This window comes from Rhipicephalus sanguineus, chromosome 1 (assembly GCF_013339695.2).
Source record: "Rhipicephalus sanguineus isolate Rsan-2018 chromosome 1, BIME_Rsan_1.4, whole genome shotgun sequence".
Lineage (NCBI taxonomy): Eukaryota > Metazoa > Arthropoda > Arachnida > Ixodida > Ixodidae > Rhipicephalus > Rhipicephalus sanguineus.
The window spans coordinates 192,090,441-192,114,944 of record NC_051176.1 but is presented as its reverse complement, the minus strand read 5'-3'; the positions used below and the strand labels follow the sequence as shown (position 1 = coordinate 192,114,944).

Genomic DNA, 24,504 nt, shown 5'->3' with positions numbered 1-24,504 from the left:
CTCATTTATTACGGCAGCGGTTACTTCCTTTAATGGCCCTAACTTGCACAAAATTGTTGCAATTATACTAAAACTACTCCAACCAGATGCTACAATAACGTCATCATGACAACAACAGCATGACAATGATGGCGGAGCGTACAAAAAAGCAGACAGAGCAAACCAACTTTCAAGATCTCACTGAGTAAAAAGAAAGCGAAATACACTCAAACCTCGATATAACGAACACGGATATAACGAATTATCGGTTATAACAAAGTAAATGAAGAATAGTCTTGTAATAGATACAGTGTTACAAATAAACATTTATAACGAATTTTTGGGTATAACAAAGCATTTTCGTGGCAGATGCAACTTTGTTATAATGAGGTTTGAGTGTACTGTTTAAAAGCACACATTTAGTACTCCTGTCGTTGTGAACTGCTACCAGAAGAGTGAACAGTTGGGCTAGTTGGTGTAACATTTTTAAGGTCAAGAGCAGAAAACCACACCTTTGTCCCTTTCATCAGTGTGGTTCTTCATCGACAAGTTTTTCGCTCTTGATCCTAGGAATGTAACTAGAAGGCTAAAATAGATATGAAACCAAAACTTGAATTTAGCTAACAAATAACTAAATACCTTCGCGCATTACGAAACCCAAGCGGACGCAGTATAACAAAAGGTTTTTGTATGTCTTCATAAACTGGCACAAGGAGCTTCTTTACCTTAAAGGGGCCCAGAAAAACTTTCCCAGCATGGTCAGAAAACGCTGCCGATCGATAGTCGAGGCTTCTGAGAACACGCGAGCCAAACATTATAGCGCAGCATGCGGCCTGCAATTTAGAATTAATTTTCAAAGTCAGCTAGAAATTGTTCCCTCTTTTAAGATATGGTGCCATATACCCAAATGACCGCATCATATACCCAAATTCATGGCCATTGGCTGATTTGAGCATTGTGAGCTGCACAGTTACTGAGGCCGCCGTGTGAGGCCGCCACGTGTCCGCACTCGCACTTGCAATCACACCGAAAGTAAGCCGTGCATTCGAATAAAAAAAAAAAGAAGAAAAAGTGCTCAAGATCACGACGCGCACGTGACGTCACTTCTTTCCCTCGTGCCATCCCTCCCTGCTTAGCTTCGAGCATGGTCGTCAGGACGAGAGATGAGAGAAAACAATTACAGTGTGTGACAAATCTCTGTAACTCCACTCGTACTTGACAGAGTCTTAAACATTTTTGCGGCGGTCGATTCATGAGGCAATAAACTCCTTTAATGAAGCCATTCGATGGTTACTTGGAAAAGTGTTGCAGGGCCCCTTTAAAGTGACACTAAAGAGAAAAACAACACTAAAGAGAAAAACAAAATCACCTTGCTTGCTGCGAGAAGACTCTTGGTAAGCAAGAAAATGCGCATGAAGAAAATGCGGGTTGCGATGCCACCTTGAAATTCATGCACCAAATGCCATGACGTTATAGATTTTAACAGTGTCTACTGGGGCTTATGCAGTTCCTAATTGGTAAAAATGAAGTACATTGACCTCTGAGGGGGCCATAGACCTAACATACCAATTTTCAGGAAATTTCATTGAGTCAATGTCACCAAAATACAACAAATACAGTTTCAAATCTGTGACATCACGCGTGGACATTTCGGCGTGAAATTTAAGAATGGGACTTTTATACCTTCATTTTCTCCTCTAATAATAAACGTATGATGGTGAAATTAATGACACTAGAGTTCTCAAAGTACACTTTATCAATCTAAACCAATTCATTGTTTCCCTTTAACAAACAGCTGTTTACACAAAGGCACCCACACTATTTATTTTAAGTGTAGAGACGGGTCCACAGTTAAAGGGAACACTTGTGTGAAGTGCAAGTCTAGATTTCACTCCCTTGGAAAAGCATCGTGGCTTAGATTTGCTTGCGACTACTGGTGGTTGACAGTTCTGACTCCTATCGACAGACTAGCGCTGTGCATGAAGCAAAGTTACCATGTACACTTGCATTCCGTGGGCCAGCAATATGAAAGGTGCTCACTTGAGTGTTCCCTTTAACAGTGGACTGTACTGTAGATCATGTTATCTTTATGATTAGCAAGTGCATGCTGGATAAAAAAAGGAAAACAGTGAGAAAAAAAAAAGCAAAGCGAGAGGAAAATCCAGCACAGTAGGAAATAACATTTGGATTCTCTCCACAAAAAGAAACCATTCTACCATGAAGCTAATTTTGAAGCTTAAGGAGCTACATCAACTCCAAACTTAAAGGTGTGGCACATGGTGCATTGCGAATAACCTGCTTTGTTGCTCCCTAACAATGGTAATGGAAGTGCAAGCGCCTCCCGGGGTGTGGCATGCAGCACTCACTAGACGTCCCAGCAATGCTACGCATGAAACGGCCAAGCACAAGAGCACTCAAGCAACAGCTTACTGCTGTTGCTGTGTCCTAGGTGATGGCTTCGAGAAATTAAAGGATCAGGAACAAGCCAAGGCATAATGAAAGAAGCGCAAGAAATAGGCTATACAAGATATTCAGTTTGGTACATGCCTGCAACAATCAGAGGAAGGTTTTCTGCACTTACATTCAAACACAACATCAGTTTCTATGATCTTTAAAAAGATAAATCTGATGATGCGTCTCAATGTGAAATGCACTGCTTTATTAAGCAGTTAGGAAGAAGAACAGTTTATTCATCTTAAATTCAGGTAAAAAAGGCCATAACTTATAATGTACACAAAACTCTAAATCTCTATTCCCCAGATATTAGATGGCCTTTAAGAACTCAGGTACAACACTCTTCAGCTTCTTATTGTGATCAAAATTATATGGACACACTCGGTATTGGCCCCGGTGCATTGGTCCCTGGTTTGATCCCCAGACCAGGACAAATTTTTTAATAACTAAGAAGCTTTCTAAGAAATCCGTATGGATTTCCTTGTGGTTTTGTGCTGCAAACTAGGTGGTTGTCAATTTTCCCTTTCATAATGAGCTGTTCTGTTATGACAAGATAATGCACTATTCTAATATACTAAAGAAGCAAGTGCAGGTTTCCCACCCATACAATTTTAGTATAAGAAGGTTTTACTGTGATTGGGGCAAGCCATTGAAACCAGTGCATGGGAATTTCCAACTGTCCACATCACAGAGAAGTGGCAAGTTAACAGGGATGCAATACTAAATTACACTGCAAAAACAAGGACAAACACAAACATTATAGTACTAGAAAGCACCCTTTCACAGATGGACATACCTCCAAGCACAGCTTGATCAGTGGCCTAATATGAGGCAGAAGGATGGCAATCTCAGAGTCAATGAGTTCATCAAAAAGCTCCAATGCTTCTACTGCCTTGTCCTGGTTCCATAGAAAAAAAACATGAGAAAAAGAATAATCACATTTTAACTCATGTTTATGCAAAAGTAGGAAGGCAATGTTTTTCCTTTCAATTTATTGAAGAAAAGTGCATTTTTCCTTAAAAGGTTTAACATGAAACTATTACAACATTCAGTATGGTAGATAATGCTGCTAAACTGCATTAGCTAATGTTAGAAAAGTGAACCATTTTACATGCACAATAGCACTGAACGTGAAGAAAAAAATTTAAGCATGACAAACTCTAGACAAAAAGGCATTTGGACAAGAACCACTGCGCACTACATAGTTCTTAGTATTATAACTCATACTGCATTTCAGTAGTTCTTCGCAGCACAGTAAATGTATGAGTCCTGCGGACATACATCCTAGTGAGCCAAGGTATAGTACTTGACAAGACAACTGGACAAATGTCCGATAACAATGAATAAAATTTGCACAAACTTCCTTAATGTGCTTTTAGGCGTTAAAAGGGTCGTGGTTTGTCCAATTTTGCATTTGAATCTGAACATACCACACATTTCTGTGATATGATAAAAAAATGGTTCTTGACTTACCTATGTAATAATTAGCATTTATGAAGCATCATGCTACATGAATGAAAGAAGTGAATCTGAAGGGCTCGTTTCTTTGTTTGATACAAACTTAATGAAAACCAACAGATAACGAAGCCAAGGAAGGTATAGGGGATGTTAATCGTACCGTTTTAACTGTAATGCCATGTGTGTTTATTGCTTTATTTTGACTAGGCTTGTGCGAATAGTAAATTTTAGATTTGAAGCGAATTTGAAATGAACAGTGATTTGGTCGAATAATTTCTAATCGAATTCAAATAGTATATATCACATATTATAAATAAAAATGAGCATATCTCTCATGACCCAAGTAACCTGCACAGTATTTTCTAAAACTGAAACAAGGCATGTGCAAACGCCATTCTTTTTGGTTCAAAGGAAAGTGGAAGCAACTTTTAATAGTAGCAGGATTTGACCTTTGGGAGAATTTAAGTGATAACCTGTAAAATACGGTAGGTCTTAAAATTGACTACACTTAGAGCATGTAAGGCGGTATAACAAGCTTTTAAACTTAAAAAATGATGAATCGATAGGAGGGTAATTTGTTCATTTAACCTTTTGTGCGACAGCAGAACACACACGTCCCACTTTTCCGTATGCAGAAAAATTTTTCTCCCACGTCACCCGTTGCAATTAGCGCAATGCTAAGTCACTCGTATCTTACCCAAATCTTCGTAATCTTGAGGGAAATTCTTTTATCCCGCTTTCGAAGGGCGGAATCAGTGTTACAATGGCGTTGAATTTCGATCAATTTTTTTAGATAGCTTCTGAATTTTCCCCTTCTTCAGATAGAAAGAATCTACCAATCAAAATGCCGGATAATTTCCTCTTTTTCTGGTTTTTCAGAGAGGCCATTTTAGCTTCCAGTCATCACGTTTTTGTAAATTTGTGAAATAACTTGTCCGATAAATGCATCAAAACGCAATCCCCTGCGAAATTGCCACGCTCATCCCTCAGCGTAATTGCGGATATTGTTGCGTGGAAATATTTTTCTTGATATCATATACCACCTGAAAAGTAGGCATATATTCAGGGGAAACAGCCGTACTCTACAATTTCGACAGCCAAAGCCAGGACAGGCAAATGGAAAAAAAAATGGTTGGTGCATGCGGTGAAGTAAGCTTTACAGGAACAGACCACAGCGCTATGAAGGCTCAAAAGAGGCGCAGGTGCAGGTGATGTTCTACTGCTAGAAATGAGGTCCGCACAACTTCTGCACAACTTGAGAAGCGATACTATGTGCCACTTGCTTCAGCTGTTTCATCCCAAATACCCGTTGATGAAATCGCGAGATGGCGCCTTCATGAGACAGTGGGACAATGTTTTCCCACTTTTTGAAAACATTCTCATAAGTCAGTGGGACATATATGTCCCACTTTTTTTCAGTAAACTCCTGGCTTGATATTGATGAAATTTGTTTTATACTATTTCTTCGTAGTTTATATCAATATACCACAGCCGGTTTTTATATCACCGTGTCAAAAATATAGGCAAGCCTACAAAGGGTTAACCTTGAAGTGGGGCTTCGCGCGGCGCTGCTGATTTCCCCCAGATAGGTGTATTTGCTGTACAGCACACCTCCACTGCAGTGAAACCACCTTTACAGGCGGTTATATGCAGTTTATATATGTCTATTCGTTCATTTCGAATACTTCGAAATTCAGAATAATTTAAATTCATTTCAAAGTGAATTCAAATACTGTTATATTCATTCAAATATTCGAACTGCTCAAATATTCACACAAGCCCAATGTTGACGTATTCAAGTTTCACCTACAAAAATTGTTAGCAGCGCTCGGCGCAGACCGCGGCGCAACCTTTGGGAAGCTTCGCAATTGTTTGAGATCATTCTGTTAAGTTACACACAGGATGCGAATAGTCAAGTTTATTCGAGAGCTTACGCGAGCACCAGTGATAGAAATTGAAGGTTCGATGACTGATGTATAAAAGACAACGCGTTCCATCAATGATCGGATTTCTCGACGGCCACCGACTGTTCTCACCGCTGTCAGTGTACAGCGTGAATTGCTTGTACCTTGACTTTTCATTTTCCAGGCACAAGTTCGTCCAAATAAAAAGTTGCATATTTCCCAGTCTGCAGCCTTGTTCACCAGCACAACCACGTGACATCTGGCGGAGGTGCTGGTTCCTTCATGTACCAGACACCCAGGAAAAGCCAGGAACCAAGCCCACAACGTGAAGACTAAGACACCAAAGCCGTCCTGCAGCAATGAGCTAGCCGCAGGCTGCAAGGTTTGCAGCCGGATTACCCGATAAGACAGCCATGGCAACGAAAGAAGGGAATTTGAAGGGCTCGTTTTTTGTTTGATACAACCTTAATGAAAACAGACAGATAATGAAGCCAAGGATGGCATAAGGGACGTTAATGGTACAGTTTTAGCTGTATTTTAACTGCATGTATCATTTTAAACGTTATAAATCCATGGCATGTGATCTTTAGAAAAAATATAATATATAACAAGCAGAGTTAACATGCGATGAAGACTTGTCTTGCACAGTGCATTGACCCTTTGGCAAACATGGTGTCTGCCAATTCCCCTGATCTTGCTGCAAGGTTGCCCAGTGTACACCACAGACATCATGAAAGGGGAGAAAAATATTATTGCTAACCTACCTACAATGACTTACTAAATTATGTGAGAGCAACTGCTCACCATATATATTTTACTAAACTCAGGCACGTAGCCAGAAATTTTTTTCGGGGGGGGGGGGGCCCGAGGCCTAATTGTTTGAAAGAAAGTCTTTCCATGGCAAAAAGAAGAAAAAGTTGCCCGGAAATATAGAAGGTTGGACGAATTTCGGGAGGGGCCCGGGCCCCCCCCCCCCCCCCCTTGCCTACGTGCCTGAATAAACTGCCATTACAGCCAATTGAACAGAGAGTGACAGGGTATACATTTGCCTTTGTTGCCTTATTAACTGGATGTACTGAGAGTCATTAACAACTTTTTAACCCTCCATGCGTGAATCACGTATGTGTGCAAATATTGTGACAGCATTACAGTAGCAGTGCTCTTCCACTCTAGTGTCGCACATAATCTGCACCTCCTTCTAAACTGTCGTGGAACTGAAGGTAGGTACTCGCCTACTATGCTGCTGGCCCAAGTTCACAGGGGTTCATAGGGGCTAGAATTTCTTATTTTTGCGGTCATAGTCCTGAAGCCTCTGCTTCCATAGTTGCTGTGAGGAACTAGTGAAAAAGGGTGTCAATAAATTTTATCCACTCACCTCATCTGTACTTGCCAGTCTTCGGATAACTTCCATGACACAAGGGATTAGTACTTGGAAACAATTCTGTTTGATGAATGAAAAAGCATAACTTAAATGCAATAAGTAAATGCTACCTTAATCTTCTGGGGATCACGGATTTGTTTTATTTAGTGAAGTTCAATAAAATATTGTTTATAAAATATGATAATGTTATGTACTATAACTATATAAATATAGAACACACGTTATCATGTTCAGGGCCTCTATTTTGCAGTAATGCCTTTTCCAATACTAATGCGTTTTCGCATTCCATCAGTGGTCACAGCAAAAGTTTTCCCAAGTTACCAACGAGATCAGCGGGCATTGAGCCGTAGTTGATATGTACAAATAATATAGAATTAAAGTAAAAGGCACAGCCGCAAAACAGCCTAGCTAAGTATGTGATCAGAATGGCTTCAATGATATACCTATGATCTGTTAGTATACATATATGTTAATGTACGCCCATTTGAGGGCACCATCTTGCAGTGGCACTTATCAAAATACAAAGTGTTAATATTAACCTATGTAGGCAACTTTGACTATATAAAGCTAATACTAAATGTTTTCTCATCCTCTACTGTCTACCCTTTTGACAGCAGTTGCCTGCTGCATTGTTTTACCTGAAGCCAAAAAGTTTGAATTGCTGAAAATTTTGTACATACCACATTTTCAAAGAATAGTAGCATAAAAAATTCACTTGATCGAGTTCTAGCCCCAAAATTCTCAGATTTATTTCATCAACCAATTTGACTGCCATCAGGAGCTAAATGAGCGCCATTTCCCTGTATTTGAATTTTCTTAACAGCCATTTGAACACACTCTAGAGGTAGTAATCTTGAAAGAACGCTTTCCATGTTGCACTTGAGATGTGCAGGTGTATAAAACCAACAGCATTCCAGGCCATGTGTAAAGTCCGCAAGTATCTTCGCACATTGCCAGAAATGCTACAGGTCACATATCGATGCATCCAACACTGAGTCACGCAAGATCTCGCAATCATATCCTAAAGGCGACTGCTCAAGTCTACTGCCTTTGGGCACAAGTTCTGAGGACTACGAAAGTGGAAAATGAATAACCATGCAGTATGACAATGACAGAAGTCTAGAGAAGTAAAGGCTTGCTATGCATGAAACACCTATGAGCAATTGCGACCAGGCTACAGAGGAAACGTCCACCTGCTCATAAAAATGCAACCCTTGGCAATCGTCGTCCAACGACAAAAAGTGAGGCGACAAAAGGCTTTTTTTTTTTTTTCGAGGAGAGCGCTGTAATTATGAGGACTGTTCTATTTTTTGTTGCAGAACTCCATATGCAATTATCATGCTGGTCAGAGATGAACAAGCAAATGGAAGTACTACCAGTCTTACAAAATAGGTTAGGGAAGAGGGGAAGAAATTATTCGGTTTACCCTGCACAATACATCATACCAGCTAACTGCCTTTTATTTCAAAAGAGAAGTGCTCCAGGTCATGACAATGTAAAACTTCAAACGAAACAATGATCCCAATTTGAATAATTGAAATTCCATTTAAACAACAGACTAAAGAAGTAAAGCACCAAGTTAAACAAAATAGTGATACTCACAGCATCATCTGTGCCAATGAAGCTTACTAGTGCTGTCATAGACCTAACAAAAGAGAAATGGACAAATACGTAAAATTAAGCTGGTGGAACAAAGCTAACTTACTTGAGTGTGAACTTACTTGATCACGTAGAAGCAGATCTGGTCATCACCACAGCTTTGCAAGCATTCGCCAAAGAACTTGAAAAGTGGCTTAAAGTGACTTGAGAACACCTCCGGTGCGACAGAAGAAATTATACTTGCCAACTGGAAGCCCAGCTGTGGTAAAAAGAAAATAAATTGCGACAATGTACATTAATCGATTACGAACGCAGTAATGTAGTGAAGGATTAATGACAGAAGGGGGATGGATCAAGGGCTCGTTTCTTTGTTAGACACAACCTAATGAAACCAAGACAATAAACCCATGGAAGGTATATGCGACATTATTTGTTGTCTTTAACTGTAGGCAAGTAATTATGACATAAATCAAAAGGAATTAAAGTGGACGAAAAAACAACTTTGCCACAAGTACAGACCAAATCTACAACCTTCGGATAACACGTCTGATGCTCTACCAATAGACCTTTTTCAAGCAATCCCAGAACCCTCCGCGGGTGCGCGAAGCACTATGGGAAAAGTGTGTACGGCGAGCCCGCCGGCTGTTCCGTCGCTCGCTGCTCGTTGGCGCCGTGGGAGCACCAAACGAAAAAAATGCGCCGCCGCTGGTTGACTATAATTAAATCCTTAATACTACATATGTCTGAACGCACCTGCATGTATCTCCACGCATGAAATGTGAAAGGAATGATGCGGTCAGTGTAGGTATTACCGAGCGGATGTATACCGGATGTAGCATTTAAGCGACATGCGAGTTATCACGTGCCGATATATGCAGTCAAAACGTGCTATCATGAGCAATGTGAGCTGGAACACCGAATTCGTATTTATTCAATGATTACTTGTTCACAAGCCACTATGGCATTTAATGCCATAGCAGCTCGTGATCAGGTTTAACCAAACTGTAGAGAGGTGTTACAGTGTTCAGGTATACAGCTGATTATTTGCTTTTAATTGACAAGTCACGCGCTGTACAAAGAAGTGAGTGCATTCTAAACGTGCCTAAGAAAAAAGGGATGGGACTAGAATTCACTTGCGAGATGCCTTGCTCTGATAATTTGCAGTTTCTTGATACATGCTTTTAAGTTTCACTGCGGAACATGTTTGCGGGCAGTATATATCCCGCGTTCAGCGAAATAGGTGTTTAATTTTGCGTCGGCGCATTCGAATATTGTTAAACGAGGAATTGTAATGTCATGATTACGCGCGGCATTGGAAAAAAAACTTGCGCCCATAAGATGAGCAGTAGTTGCCAGCTGCAAAGAGGCTGGATATCCTGCGTATCGTTGTATTGGTTTGCGAAAATCTGTTCACATGGCAAAGAAAGATTAACACGGACGCCCTCCATCCGTAAATAATGAAGGAACTAGAAATATTGCAGTTATTCCACATATATATAAGAAGTCGCATGGGCTGAAGAACATAGGGAAGCGATGTTGGGGTGAAGGTTATGTTTGCCGCCCCAAATAAGCTTATAGTCGCATTAAGGTCGCAGGGGTCTGCGGTGGGCAAAGAAAAATGCGGTCATAGGCATGCCAATTGTTTTGTAAATTGTGTAGGAGTCAACCGCAAATTTCTCTTTCATGTGTCCACATGTACATCGGCCAGACTGGTCGATGTATTAATACGCGCCTCAGCGAGCATCGAAGTTCATTGAATGGAGCCGTCTCATCTCGCATCGCTATGTCAGTCATGAAAATGTAATCCTATCTTCGAAAGCACAGTAATTTTGTACCATCAACCTAATCAGACAACGGGAGAAATTTCGGGGGCATGTCATGTCACAAATAACGCCACACTTTGTGTCAGTCAACCTTCTCAGTCGTTACAAGACAAGGAATTCAACTTTATTAATCAACTGTAAGCACGCGCCTCGGTTGTTTGACTTTTTATGTTGACTTTTTATGCCTCTTTATGACACACGCGACGCACTCCTATTTTTGTATATATGCTTTTTTTCACGCGTGCTATAAACTTTCAGTTGTGTGTGAGCGCTGGTTTGTGCATTTCCTTCTTTGTACTGCTCCTTTCTTTTTTCGCTCTAAGTATTATTCCAACCTGTAGTTATAGCACCAACTAAGGTTAGTAGGCACTTATCGTTCGTTACATATATGGTGCGAGCGACGCAATGAATGTATCTCATTTCCCCAAATGCCGACTACACTTTCTAGTGTACTGTTTAAATATCAGAACCTCACACTGTACTCGTCGACAGTGTCGATGGACGTTGATTCCAAATGCATCCGCCGATCATAGACCGCTCCTGCACTTCATAGGCAACCGAGTTGCATTTTTTTTTTCATTTATGCCGTAAGGCGCATTGGCGCCAAAATAAATAAATAAAAGGTGACGCTTCTGAGCCGCTCAACTGGTCCAACAGTGGGACAGATGGAAATCGTCGAGAGGCCGTAGCAGCTAAACACTGAAGTTTGTGACTGAATTGTGCCGTAACATGTTGCACCTTGCCAAATTCACTGTGTCGAAGAAGTCCTGGCACGGGGCAAGCGGACAGCTACAGCGCGAGGCCCGCGCGCTCGTCGCGGCGGCTGCTGCGGCGTACACACATTTCCCATGAGCGCTTGCGCGCCCGTTGGTGGCACTCGTGTCCTTGAAAAAGGTCTATTGAGCTACGGAGGCGGTCGTTTTCCTGTGCACTTTATTGTGTATTCCTGTGCATGTAATCCTGGAAGTGTTAGCCAGTGCTGCTTATAGCCATGACGGTGGGTGTGGAACACTTTTTTTTGCCAGCTGGTGTCACGTAGCATGTTATCTTATTACGAGCTGGCAGCTGACCAATAAACCCTCACATGCTACCTAAGGCATCGAGCCTGCCTGAACGAGACCCTTGCTATGGCTAACTGACTAACATTCCCAGGATTATATGCACAGAAATATACACAATAAAGTGATCAGGAAAACGACTGCTGCCGTAGCTCAATTGGTAGGTAGAGCATCAGATGCATTATCTGAAGGTTGTAGGTTTGGTACCTACCAGCAACAAAGTTGTTTTTCCATCCACTTTAATTCCTTCCATTTATGTCATAGTTACTTCACTACAGTTAAAGGTTACGAATAATGTCCCCTACACCTTTCTTGGATTCATTGTCTGTTGGTTTCATTAGGTAGTGTAGAATTAATGTATAATAGGCTAAATGGTGACAAATATTGCAAATACAGTTTTTCCCTTGGTTATGAACTATTATTGTGTGTCTAAATAAATATACAGGGTTTAGTGTGGTACATGTGCATGTGGCAGCCACACTTCCAAATTCTTACATCCCCACAGTGACTGACCCTACCCTAAATGTCACAAGTATTTGACTAAATTAGAACTTCAAAATAAACACACTCAAACCTTAATATTACTACAACAAAAGTAATGCAATGAAGATCTCCATAGGAACAAAGGCAAATGGCGATACAGAAGGCTAAACTATGTTTATACAGGCCCTATGTTGAAAACAGGCACTGAGGCACCACCACCAGGATTGGGCACTATAACAACAGTGCCAAACATCTCATTAAGACTTCATTCATGTGCATGTATAGAAAAGGCTTGATATTGAAGTAAGGAACAATATAGGCATTAGCGTAAAATTTGTTCTCTACCTATCTGATGCAGTGATGTGATTGACCAAAGCCATTTTGGTGCAGCTTCTGGTGCAGCTAAAACCTTACTTTGGAGCAGCATCAACCTTTTGGAGCAGTTATCATTCCTAAATTTTCGAGTGCAAATATTTAATCTCTAAGCTGGAGCGGTTGCACTATGTTTAGTAAAATCAACATATGCACACATGCGTGCATATTTATTTACCATTATCCAAAATACAAAATTAAGTTATTGGTCTTTGTTTTCCTGCAGACTTCCCTGATTTTGTTTAGTCCCATGACCTCAGGCGAACTAATATAAAAATTTCGTTGAATCTTAAAATTAACTTGGGCTTAACTTTAAATTTAGTTGAATCGGGGCTTTTTTGATGCTTTTGTTAGTTTTTGAAGTGCTAGCTGTGTAAATTCTACATGCATTCTTTCTACTAATAAGGAGAACTGTTTTGGTGACATTTGTGCTTTCAGCACAACCTACACGTTCGTTGTGCAGTGAAGTGCTTGTTGTCGTACAATTGCGGTCAAATCATAAGCAATCTTGATTCTCGGGCATTTAGAAAAAAAAATACAACATTTTATAATTCATTAGACACATTTGCCTGAAATCTACATTGTGTCCCACAAAATTTACGGTAATAAAAGGCTTTGTGTTCAATTCTGACAAGTCCTTTAACATGAACATTTGCCGCACTTGAGAAGCAGAACCTGAACGCTAGTATACTGTGAGGTCGTATTCTTTCAGCGAAATCCCCCAGGCTGCAGCAGCGGGAAGAATTGTTCACAAATCCTGACCGCACGTTGTAAACTTATGTGCCCTGCGTGAACTCTTCTGGAAGTTTATTAGAATAAACAGCAGTATATGCATAGGCGGAGAGTTTTCATTTTACCGGAGGGAGCGGGGGCCCGACTTGCTCTTCCACATTATATATATATATATATATATATATATATATATATATATATATATATATCAGGCACGTAGCCAGATTTTTTTTCCGGGGGGGGGGGGGGCCCAAGGCCTAATTGTTCGAAAGAAAGTATTTCCATGACAAAAATAAAACAAAAGTTGCCGGGAATATAGAAGGCCGGACGAATTTCGGGGGGGGGGGGGGGCCGGGCCCCCCAGGCCCCCCCCTTGCCTACGTGCCTGATATATATATATATATATATATATATATATATATATAGAGAGAGAGAGAGAGAGAGAGAGAGGAGTCCAACTTTCAAATTAAAGAATTTATTGTAACTTTAGTCTCTCAGATGCCCGCGATGTCATAATGAAGATCTGTATGTGGAAAACCCTAGATTTATTTTTCAATTTACACAAAGACATCGATCCACCTCGTAACTCTTGGCTCGAAGCGAAAAAGGTCGCGTAGGCCACCTTTTACGTTGACTTGTTGACTGCGTCGAGTAAAATCGATTCACATGCGCCACACAGGAGACAGTAGGCTAACGCTATCACGGGAAGTTTTAATTATATGCCAGTGAGTTCAATTCAAGACGGCCTAAAGTAATTCTGAGATGGTAGCAAATACCATTTGCTACCACTACACCTTGTGCGAAGCTGCGGTTATGAATCTGGACGAGTAATGGAGTTGCTCATTGGTGGCCAAACTTTTAGTAAAACCCTTTACTGATAAATCAAAACTGCGTACAATCTTGGGTACCAATATGTAGCCAACCAAGAAATTACCCGTTTTTTTTTTTTTTATTGGCGAGTAAGTTTGTGCGAAAGCGTTCACTGACTGACTGTGTCGGGATTGCTTTGTATTCTCAGTATCATTTTTGTGTTCGAACCGGCTTGGTGATGGCAATATCAGCGGGAGCTGATAAAGAATGCGGCTTGTTATGAGCGCATCGTTCAATTTAAGCATGGACATAGGGTTGTTGCCCCAACGTACCCCTGCCATGCGACAAAAAGCGTTGATACTTAGCACTGATGCAGTGACTATATACCATCAAGCGCACGTCGCCATAGTAGCTTGTTGTCGAGAGGCAGTGCACAGAAAGGGTCTCCGCTTGGCGATGGGAGTTCCTCAGGCGGCTTCAAACAAGAAGGTCACCAATGAAGCTGAGTCTCTTCCGCTCCGCCTTTTGGAGTCTCAGGCCTTATTGACACAGCTGTCAAGACTGGGAGAGTCCTACGCAGGCACGGCGCTTTCCCGGCGGCCAAGAGCAGGAACTGGCTCACATTTCAACGCGGCGCTGAACAGGTTTCGATATTTAGGCTTCAAATTGCATAAACGGCGCCTTATGGACTCGCCATGGTCTTTTGTGGATGTTGCCTGTAACTTCAGTGTACCCAAGCTACCAGCGAAACGCACTATTCCAGCCGCGGAAGCAAAGTATCTTGTGCTGGACCACATGAGTACCATGTACCACGGCCACCTACAAGTGTACACCGACGGATCAGAGTGCACACAAACGGATAGCTGCGCAGCGGCTTTCTGCATACCCTGCCTTGGCGTGTCATGGTCGGGCCACCTGGATCGTGTGGTTTCGTCCACAACGGTAGAAAGCGCTGCAATCACCGCGGCTTTTCGAAAATTGCGATCCTTTTCTGCACGAGATGTTGTAGTGCTGACGGACTCCAAGTCGGCGCTACAAAGACTGCATCGTGGCCTACCTCAAAAAAAATTCACCAGGCAATCTCTGGCGCTCATTAAACACCTTATTGGCAAGAGCTTTAATATAAAGTTTCAGTGGATCCCATCCCACGTTGGCATTGAAGGCAATGAAAAGGCTGATGCCCTTGCATGTGAAGCGCGGACATCTGTTCCAAAAGTAAGAACTCCTAAAACTTACCAGAACAAAGATGCGATACGCAATCATTTCAAGGCGATCTACAAGTTTCCACACCAAGCATGTGTAATCCACGGACTTTCTCGTGAACAAGCGAAGCTGTCGTACCGCATAAGAACCAGCTCCTCATACACCCCGGCTTGGTCATTCAAGACTGGGCGATACGCTTCCCCGTTTTGTGCCTTCTGTGGTGTTACATCGGGGGCATTGAACATTTTATTTGGCTTTGCCCACAGTTTGATGCGGAAAGAGCAGCGATGGTGCGCACCTTGCAGAAAGGTTGTCGTAGCCACCGGACATTTGAAGACGTCATTTTTCCTGAAGGGCCCGCGGCAACGAGGAGGAACGTGCAACGAATTTTGTTGGTTTTCCTGCGAGACACTGGGCTGTTCAACACTTGGTGACATACCCCTACAATTCAGGAGATGCCCAGGCGGAAGAACTGCCGGCCATGCAGGCGAGGCTAACCCCGCCTGCTGCAACATCACCACCACCACCACCACCTATCATTTTTGTGTTCTGAAAACCGTTCACTACGAGGTTCAAGACAATTAGAGCGCAGCTCTTAGGCGTCCGTTCCTGCGTTGAGCGGCATCGCCGTTGGCGTTGGCGGTGTAACCGATAGCGCGAACGAGGACGAAAGAGAGCGAACGCAGAGTCTGTCGATATCACGAGATACTGGCCTCTAACCTCGCTTTCTTCCTCTGTCGCGCGCGCTGGCCCCTCGGCCGGAGCTCGTGCGCATGCAGGGCTGGCACGTGCACTGCGGCTGGCTTCGCTTGTCGTAACGGGGCTGTGGGCGTTTCACTTAATTGGTTCGCGACAGCTGCAATGCAAATGCACAGAGTACATAGTGTGCGTAGCACTCGAGCGCTGGCAGTGTCTGTGGCAATATGTAACGAATGTTACATTGCTACAACTGCGGATAGTCAAAACTTCAAACGCAGCTGGCGTTGCCTGAACACGAGGCTGCGCTCAGCGAATTAGGTAGTATCGTAATCGTCGGTGAATTTTTTAATTTGTCATAGCTTAAGTCGTCGCTTCAGTTGTTCATCAGCACAACATATTCTACACGTAAAAATCCATCTGAGGGGCACTTTTCCATTGAATGCTTGACTTGTCACTGGCCTATGTGCCGAACTTTAAATGGCTGAAATGAAAAAGAAGCGGGCATAAACAGCCTCCTGTGAAATAGCTGCCAGACAGGACGACCCGGGGACCTAAGCCAAGCTCCTAAAAAATACCCTCGGCCAGCGCCAGGGGGGGGCTCTGCCCCCCCCATGAGGCAGTCCGGGGGGGGCCCAAGCCCCCCAGTACTCTCTGCCTATGAGTATATGTTTAGTAAAGCAAGAAAACTAATATAAGACAGTCTCTTCACGAACATGTTCGTGCTTAATGTAATTAATGCAACCACAATCAAGCAAGAAACTATCATCCTATAAAATCTTGTAATTCAACACAGATGACTGTTCTTTAACTACAGAACAGTTAAAAACTATTTCCTTTAATTTAATAATGTAATCTCGAAGTATGGGCGAGTAGCAGTAGGAAACATTATTTCAAGGGCTCCTCACCAGGCCTGAGCATTTTGACCTCAAGAAGCGTACGGTGGGGGGCATAGTTTTACGTTTTCCATTTTGACCTGACAAGTGTAATGCACACACTGGGTGCTCACGATCACATTTGACCTCTTTCAGAGGTCAAATTTCAAACTGAACTCTGCTTGCCCTTCGTCTCGCGGGCATACTACCCAATATGGAGGGGGTGATGTACAAGGAATGGCCCTACGTGGACATTGGTGCTCTGACACTGCTCAGAGTAGCATGTGACACCGGGAGAATTATTCGACGAGACACGTGTAGTTTGTGTCATTAGTTGCTTGAATAGATTAATGAAACTTGAGAAAAATAATAAAACGCATATGGAATGCGTGCGTGTTTTTTTTTTTTTTGCTTCAAATCGCAGCGAGATGCGAGACCTCCATTTCACATGCGTTTGTGTTCTCGCGGTTTCCGCGACGTGCAGATGCCAGTCCTGAAAACAAAACCGCGTTCCAGCGCTTATTAGGCTCATTTATGCTCCCGTGTCTACGTTCTACGGCAGTGGCTCGTGATACCGCTAGTTTCGTGCCCGTACAAACGTCACAGCTTTTATGCCCAATCATGCTCATGTGACCTTGCGTGTGCATGACGAGTTGATGCGTACGTGTCACATGATCCTCCGGCTCCAATGCCGAAGAGAGCAGGAAGGGATTAGACTTGCAAAGGTTAACAGGGTGAGCGGCAAGGGTTTCAAGCTCACCTCCTCGCGTCATGGTTTCTGCCGCTTCAATGTACTGGTTTTCTCAACTAGTAATGAACCAATTTGAAAAATTCTTGTGGCATAATGCTCTTCATTGGGCACGCAACAACTTCCAGTGTCTAACTAGAATTTGCTCTGTGGCCTGGTGAGCAGTATGGGCTAGTTGGAATTGTTCACACGTGTGCGCCCGGCCCCTGCCCCCTCGTCATACCACCCACCCCAAATCCTTAGGACACAAATATTAACATCCAGAATTACTGGCTAAACTGTCTACATTTAGTAGACTGCTGGAACAAACCTTGTGTACATAAACATAATATTTTGATTAACACGTTCACTGCGCTGTGGATCACCGGTGGATCACAGCCTGTGCTCCTCCTATGCGGCCACGATGGTCGGAGCATGCATCTGCTTGCTGATGTGATAACTTCATCATACTTGAATGCAGAGGTACGATTTTTGTTGCAAGAGGTTATAAATAGCCAGAAGAATACTTTTCTGGTGTTAGATGCCGTGACCCGCCTGTGATCCACGATGCACTCAATGAGAGCGTTTTATGCTGCGTGCGGTGTGAACCACTGGTGACCCACGCTCGAAAAATCTTTGTCATGCACTGCCGTCTAGGTCTGAAAGTGTAACCAATATATATACATTTATTGCATTGAATACAGGACGGCGCTGCTTTAAGGAGCGAAGTGGCGACCTATTTCCTTGTTGTTTTGCTTGCCACCATTTTGCTGTGGTTTTTGAAATACGTTTCACTTGAATAAGTACATGCATTCTTCGTGCTGCTCCCAAATATTTTAGCGCGACTAATAGATCATCATGCCTTTTACAGACGCAAAAAAAAAAAAAGCACAATGCAGAGGAAACAAATGCGCGTTTGTGTTTTCCGGCGCCAGTCACTTTTAATTTAAGCATAGGTCTACGTGAAAAGGGCAAAAATTAGCTCTGTATCTTTCAAATAAATTCGCCAAATGCCAGCCGCAAAGGCAGCAACGCCATCTCTTTAGAGCAAATAAAACGGGCACAGGCGCGTGCGCCTGTGCCCGTTTATTTTCCATGTGCACCGGTGGGTCACGGTGCACATGGAAGATATGCCGAATGGCAAACTGGTGGGTCACTCCGCATGTAAAACGAGACTTCAAGAAAGTGTGCTGCAGCGAATGTGTTAAAACGATTATTTATGTTCTGATGACTCCCTAAATACACCACAATGTTGGCTTCCACGTCTCCCTTCCTGGGCGTCGTCATTTTGGTCGAACATCTTTCACTTTTGATGAAAATGTTGTGCAATGTGCAAGGTTCCATGTTTTCGTGCGTCACGAGATATTTGTACAAAGCAAGTGTTTCACAAGTATGCCTTACCCGCAAAATCATGATAGTGCAGTTCACGGCAGGACACATGTTTGAGTGCCTAAGACTCGGTGTAGATGTCTTTGTAGCTAGGCAAGGTGGTCAAAACAAGCAACATTGCAGTGCGAATGGCAGTCAAGTGGCAAGAGGTGACAACTTGCTCATCACCAGCGAATCAAGCCAATAATCGTCCGTTGAGAACGTAAATATTTGCCTTTTAGCGATTTCTTCAACTATATAACACTCGCACGTCATCTCCAATAACCACTTAAGATTACAGTCGTAACTTAAACAAGGATTTCAAGTGCCTGCTGCCTACTCTTTCTCCGAAACACTGGAAGAATGATACCTTGGCGCACGTTTGGCGCAAATTATGAGATATTTGCCAAAATGTAGCAGGATGTAGCAGGTTTCACCTCTTGGAGCATTGGTGCAATTTAGTGCAATTGGCGCAGCAATCACATCACTGGAGGCCTGGTCTTTCTACAAGCGTAGCAAGGTATGTCGGTTCCTGCATTCCATGCCAGCATTGTAAACTCCCGATATCTGCTCCTGCCGGCCCACTGCAGCCAATTCCGCGCCCCACAACGCCATTCGAGGTTGTAGGTGTTGACCTTTACCGCCATCTTCCAGTCCCCATCCAGTGGCAAACGATGGATAGTGACTGCCGTAGACCACCTGACACCCTACGCTGAGACAACTTCTGTGATACTGGCTCAGTTTCGGAAGTTGCTGACTTCGTCCTTCACGTCATAATCCTGCACCGTGGAACTCCTCGTATACTGTTGGGTGACCGTGGAAGGGTGTTCCTATCACAACTGTTAAAGGGAAGCTGAAGTGGTTTTAGAATTTGGCAAAACTTTGTTGTTAACAAGGGACCAACATTATTGTAGACGATGGTGTAATTTTTTCCGCTGTTGTGGCAGCAAGAGCTTTAAAATACGCGAAAGTTGGTCTTGCTCCGCCCACGCGAATGCGCCGAAAGTGTGGGCGTGGAAAGGAACTAACCGAAACTACGTCATCATCGGGGAGCTGAGCAGCACTGTCGTATCTTCAACCATGGCCTCCGTGACTAGTTCTGGCTGTGCGCGTTAGTGAAACTAATCGCGAAGGCCATGCTTTGATGTTGCCGATGATGCGCACATTGAAGATGACGTCGCCACGTTCGCTCAGCATCTCAAGAAGCCCTGCGGCTGCAGCCGGTTTTTTGCCAAGAAATGCTATTTGCGTTCACTTCTGTGAACTCCTATGTTGGTTTTCGAATTCAGCAGAGATCAAACTATGATTACACACTCCAAAGTCATTCTTTTTAAAAAGTGCTTCAGCTTCTCTTTAAATTAAGTACTGTGCACTTCTGGAATTACTCACAAGACAGCTCCAAGCTACCATCCTCAGACCGACAGTATCACTGAGAGATTTCATCGCACCCTTGCTGACATGATAGCCATTTACATCCAACCAGACCACAAAAACTGGGACACCCTTCTACCATTCCTCACCTTAGCCTACAACATGGCCGTTCAGCACACAACCGGCTACTTGCCATTATATCTCATTTACGGACGTTCCCCTACTTCCTTTCTCGACGTTTCCTTCTTCAACTACAGTGTCAACTCATCTCTGCCTTCCAGCGAAGAATACATTTCCCGAATGACCCAGTGTCACCATCATGCTCGCATCAACACAGAAGCGAGACAACAAGACTAAAAGATCACTTATGATGCATGCCATCACTTTGCATTCTTCTGACCTGGTGATGACGTGCTGCTTTTAACACCTGTTCGCACACCTGGTCTCTGACAAGTTCCAGCCATGCTACATCTGGCCTTACATAGTTTTGGAGCAGACTTCACCTGTTAATTATCGTGTGGCACCACTTGTCGTCCCAACAAATCTACGTGTAACAAATCTACGTAATAGGGCAAGCCTACAAAAACTTGAGCAGCGCAGGATAGTATCCAGATTAAAATTCATCTACCAACTTTATCATGGGGACTTCAAATTATCACGGGAACGTTATCTTCAGCAACCTTCAAAAATTTCAGCCAGGACGAATCACAATAAAACTTTTAGGCAGCCACCTAGCCACATAAATGTCCACAAGTTCGCTCTCTTTCCTCGCGCAATTTTCCATTGGAATGCGTTATCTGCGGAAGCAGTGAATGCTGCCTCGACGGATTCATTTATGAAACACATTGAAAGTATTAGTTTCTCTGATATAAGTGATGTATATTGAATATACATTGCTTTGAGTGCAATTCAATGGCTTACTTATATTGAAAAAATTTTTTAGTTGAGTGTAGTTATGTTGTCTCACAAAAATATATATGCACTGAACGTTGATGACTTTCCTGGTGTGTACTTGTTATTTATGTATTCTTTGAATTATGCCAAGCTATCCAGTGTATAACTACTTATTCCTGATTGTATTGTTTGTATTTCACTCCTGCATGGGCCCGAGGAGGGCCTGCAGTATCTGTAAATAATAATAATAATAATAACAGACCGCCGTTACCGCAGCACAAGAGACTGTCCACATTTCTCGCATGAAGCCCTCCACGCAATGTTCCTCGTCACTTTGATTTGCGGCAACCAGGATGGTCGCTTTCACTTGGGGTAAATTAGTGTTGGCATTTGTTATGTGCTTGTTCCTCATCTGTACATTATTGCAATCATCATCATTCGTTTGTCTCCATCCTCATCGTCGCCGTGTCATCATTATCATCACCTCATGCGCGCGCGCTCTGCCTCTGGCTGCCTGTTAGCTGCCGAGTCCTCGAGCCTAATAAACGTTGTCCCAACCAAGTTGTCATTACACATATAAATGCATGCAAGAACAAAAAGAAGGAGTGGTTGAACCCTCCGTCTCGAAAAAAGTTTCTGGCTACTGAAAGAAGCGTAAGTGGTGCTTCTGGATAACATCACTTTCAGATAGCTTTCTATTTTAACGGTGCTGGCATTAAAGGGGCCCTGCAACACTTTTCGAGCATGCTCAAAAAGCGCTGCCGATCGGTAGTCGAGGCTCCCGAGAACACGCAAGCCAAATATTATAGCGATGCGCACGGCCTGGAATTTACAATAAATTCTCAAAGTCAGCTGAAAATCGCTCCCTCTTCTCTCGACAAATGATGTATTAGTCCGCAAAATATGACGCGATTGTCGGCAGTTCCACCATTGGCTGATGTTATAATCACGATAACACCCTCATTATTACTTTCGTTGTTAATTTTGAGTTCAATAAGTAGATAATATGTATGTTTATATTCTGTTATCGCGTTAAAAACACCGAACAAACATTAATATTAGCACTTCCGGTCTCACCGACAGCTCGTCTGCTCGTAGTTGCGTAGTTCCGTTTTCTTCGCCATGCGCAGTGCCGAAAACGTGAATATTTCTGTGCTTTTGACCATTGCCGGTTGCCGTTGAGAGTGGCAGCCGTTCGAGCGTTGCCTCGTCAGCTGGGAACTGCATCGTCGGCACGTTCTCACGACCGACCGAGGCAGCCGTGCAGCATGTCTCCGATAACAATGCTGGCGTCCGGTAATGGCGGCGCTTCGGATCGGGGTCGTCTGCCAGTGCCGTCTTACGAGGCGGTGTATCGGAGTATGGGCCGAAACCGATCTCAGCTGTCATTCGTTCAAAACGAGCGTGCAGGTTTGCTTCCATGGTTGGCAGAGCGATGAAAACACTACGGCGTTCGAGGTGCACACCCAACATTACCAAACCGACGTGCAGTTTTCAAGCACGCGCGATACACATCGGCTCCGCTCGACGAGAACGACGCAAGCCGACCGGAAGTGGCGGCACAGACCACGTGGTTGCGCCCAGACGCCAGAGAGAAAAAAATGAAGAAAAAATTTCCGCCGGCGCTCTTGGGCGGAGCCTCGCTCGTCTGCGCTCCCTCCCTCGAGTCGCTGCCTAGCTCTCCGCGCGCTCGCGGCGTTGAGTTGAGGGAGAAAGCTGCGGAACGTGATCTCTATAATTTGGTAACACCACTTAGACTTGACGGATCCGAAAAATTTTTGCGGCATATGACTCGTGAAGAGTCATACGTCAATAATGAGACTATTCCAATATAACTAAGAAAGGTGTTGCAGGGCCCCTTTTGTTCTCATCCTACCTGCATATAAGTTATGGCTGTTCAATAAAATTTAGTTGGAAGAAAGGGATCTGTCTTCAGCATTTCATTGGTCATGTCCCTCACTTCTTTAGTGTGCTAATAGCTATCAAGACTGAACTCTTCCAACCTATCCACTTCACCACTTTGTTAATAATATTAGATGTGCAGATAGCTGCAGAGGTACATTTCATTGCTATGACATGACAAATTGAGGAATCTACCATGCACATGCTCATTTCAACACACAGCAATCCCTCGTTAACTCGAAGTGTGATATCTCTGAATATTACTTGAACTCTTGTGGCTGAGTTATGTGATTTGTGACACACTGTGAGCTCATACACTGCACTAGAAAGCATAACAATTAACTAGTTTTAGACCATATTAGTAAGTGTCTGGCAACCACACAACAGTGTAGTGTCATCTCATGTTTGAACTACAAAGTACAAGACACCTTTGCTTGCATGACGGTAGCATTAGTCGCTAAATTACACCAAGAACAGTATGAGCATTTTGGCACCAACAGGCTATAAGGGATTATTTTGGTGTGAATTCTCTGTTGCCTGAATCTGCATGTAAGATGAAAAATGATCTTGTTATATTAGCCTTATATTAGCAGTATATTAGATATCTGTATCAGCGACAGGTTGTAGGTAGGGGTGTGCGAATATTCGAGTTTCGAATTCGATTCGATTTTCGAATAGCTAGTATTCGAAGTTTCGAATAATTTGACAGGACGAATACCTAAAATGCGACAAAGGCCAATGGCGCAACTTGGTTAGGATGAGGTGGCTAAAACTAACGCTAACGTGCCTTTCGTTAAACTTTCAGCGACATCCTGGTTCAAAAGCGAGCGCATGTTGGTCTTAAAGGAGATTATGCCATTTCCGCACGTAGAAAAACACATGAGAAAACTGTCAAGTCCTTCATAACACCGCTCCCGAAACGAAGGCACGAACTTCTTACATAGTTCGGTCGCATATGCCGCACGCGCTGTATAAGACGACCTGACTTTGGCCTGCGAAACCCTCGGTGATTGGCTATGCATGTAAAAATTTGTTTACGCTGGGCAGCATAGGTGTGTGCAGGGTTTCCCTTCAGGGGGGGGGTGAAGGTTCATTGTGGCGGCCCCCCTCCCTATTAAGTCAATGTATGGGGCAGACTCTGTGCCCCCCTCTTCTTAGGTGACTAGGGGAGGCGACCGCCCCCCCTGCCCCCCCCCCCCCCCCCCCCCTCTGCGCATGCCTATGCTGGGCAGTCGCCACTGCTGCACTGCACCACTAGTTCAGAAACTCCAATCGTTCCAGTGCGCGGTTAAAACGCTGCTGCGAACGGGCGCCCGAAGACTTGGGACCGGAGCACCCATGGCGATGAAGCACAACATTACCGTTGTCAGATGAGCCGTATTGCGCGACCATAGGGAAAGAAAACTAGCTACCGT

General features: G+C 43.4%; 1 protein-coding gene across 1 annotated transcript in view; it reads right to left on the bottom strand.

Annotated features, from left to right (window-relative positions):
- Positions 1 to 24,504, bottom strand: part of LOC119404483 (importin-4) — a 142,453-nt gene that overhangs the window by 91,691 nt on the left and 26,258 nt on the right. The window contains exons 6-9 of the mRNA XM_037670995.2: positions 8,898 to 9,034; positions 8,779 to 8,821; positions 7,171 to 7,236; positions 3,230 to 3,331 (exon numbers count right to left, since the gene is read on the bottom strand). Coding sequence (XP_037526923.1) covers positions 3,230 to 3,331; positions 7,171 to 7,236; positions 8,779 to 8,821; positions 8,898 to 9,034 — 348 coding nt within the window. The remainder of the gene's footprint in view (positions 1 to 3,229; positions 3,332 to 7,170; positions 7,237 to 8,778; positions 8,822 to 8,897; positions 9,035 to 24,504) is intronic.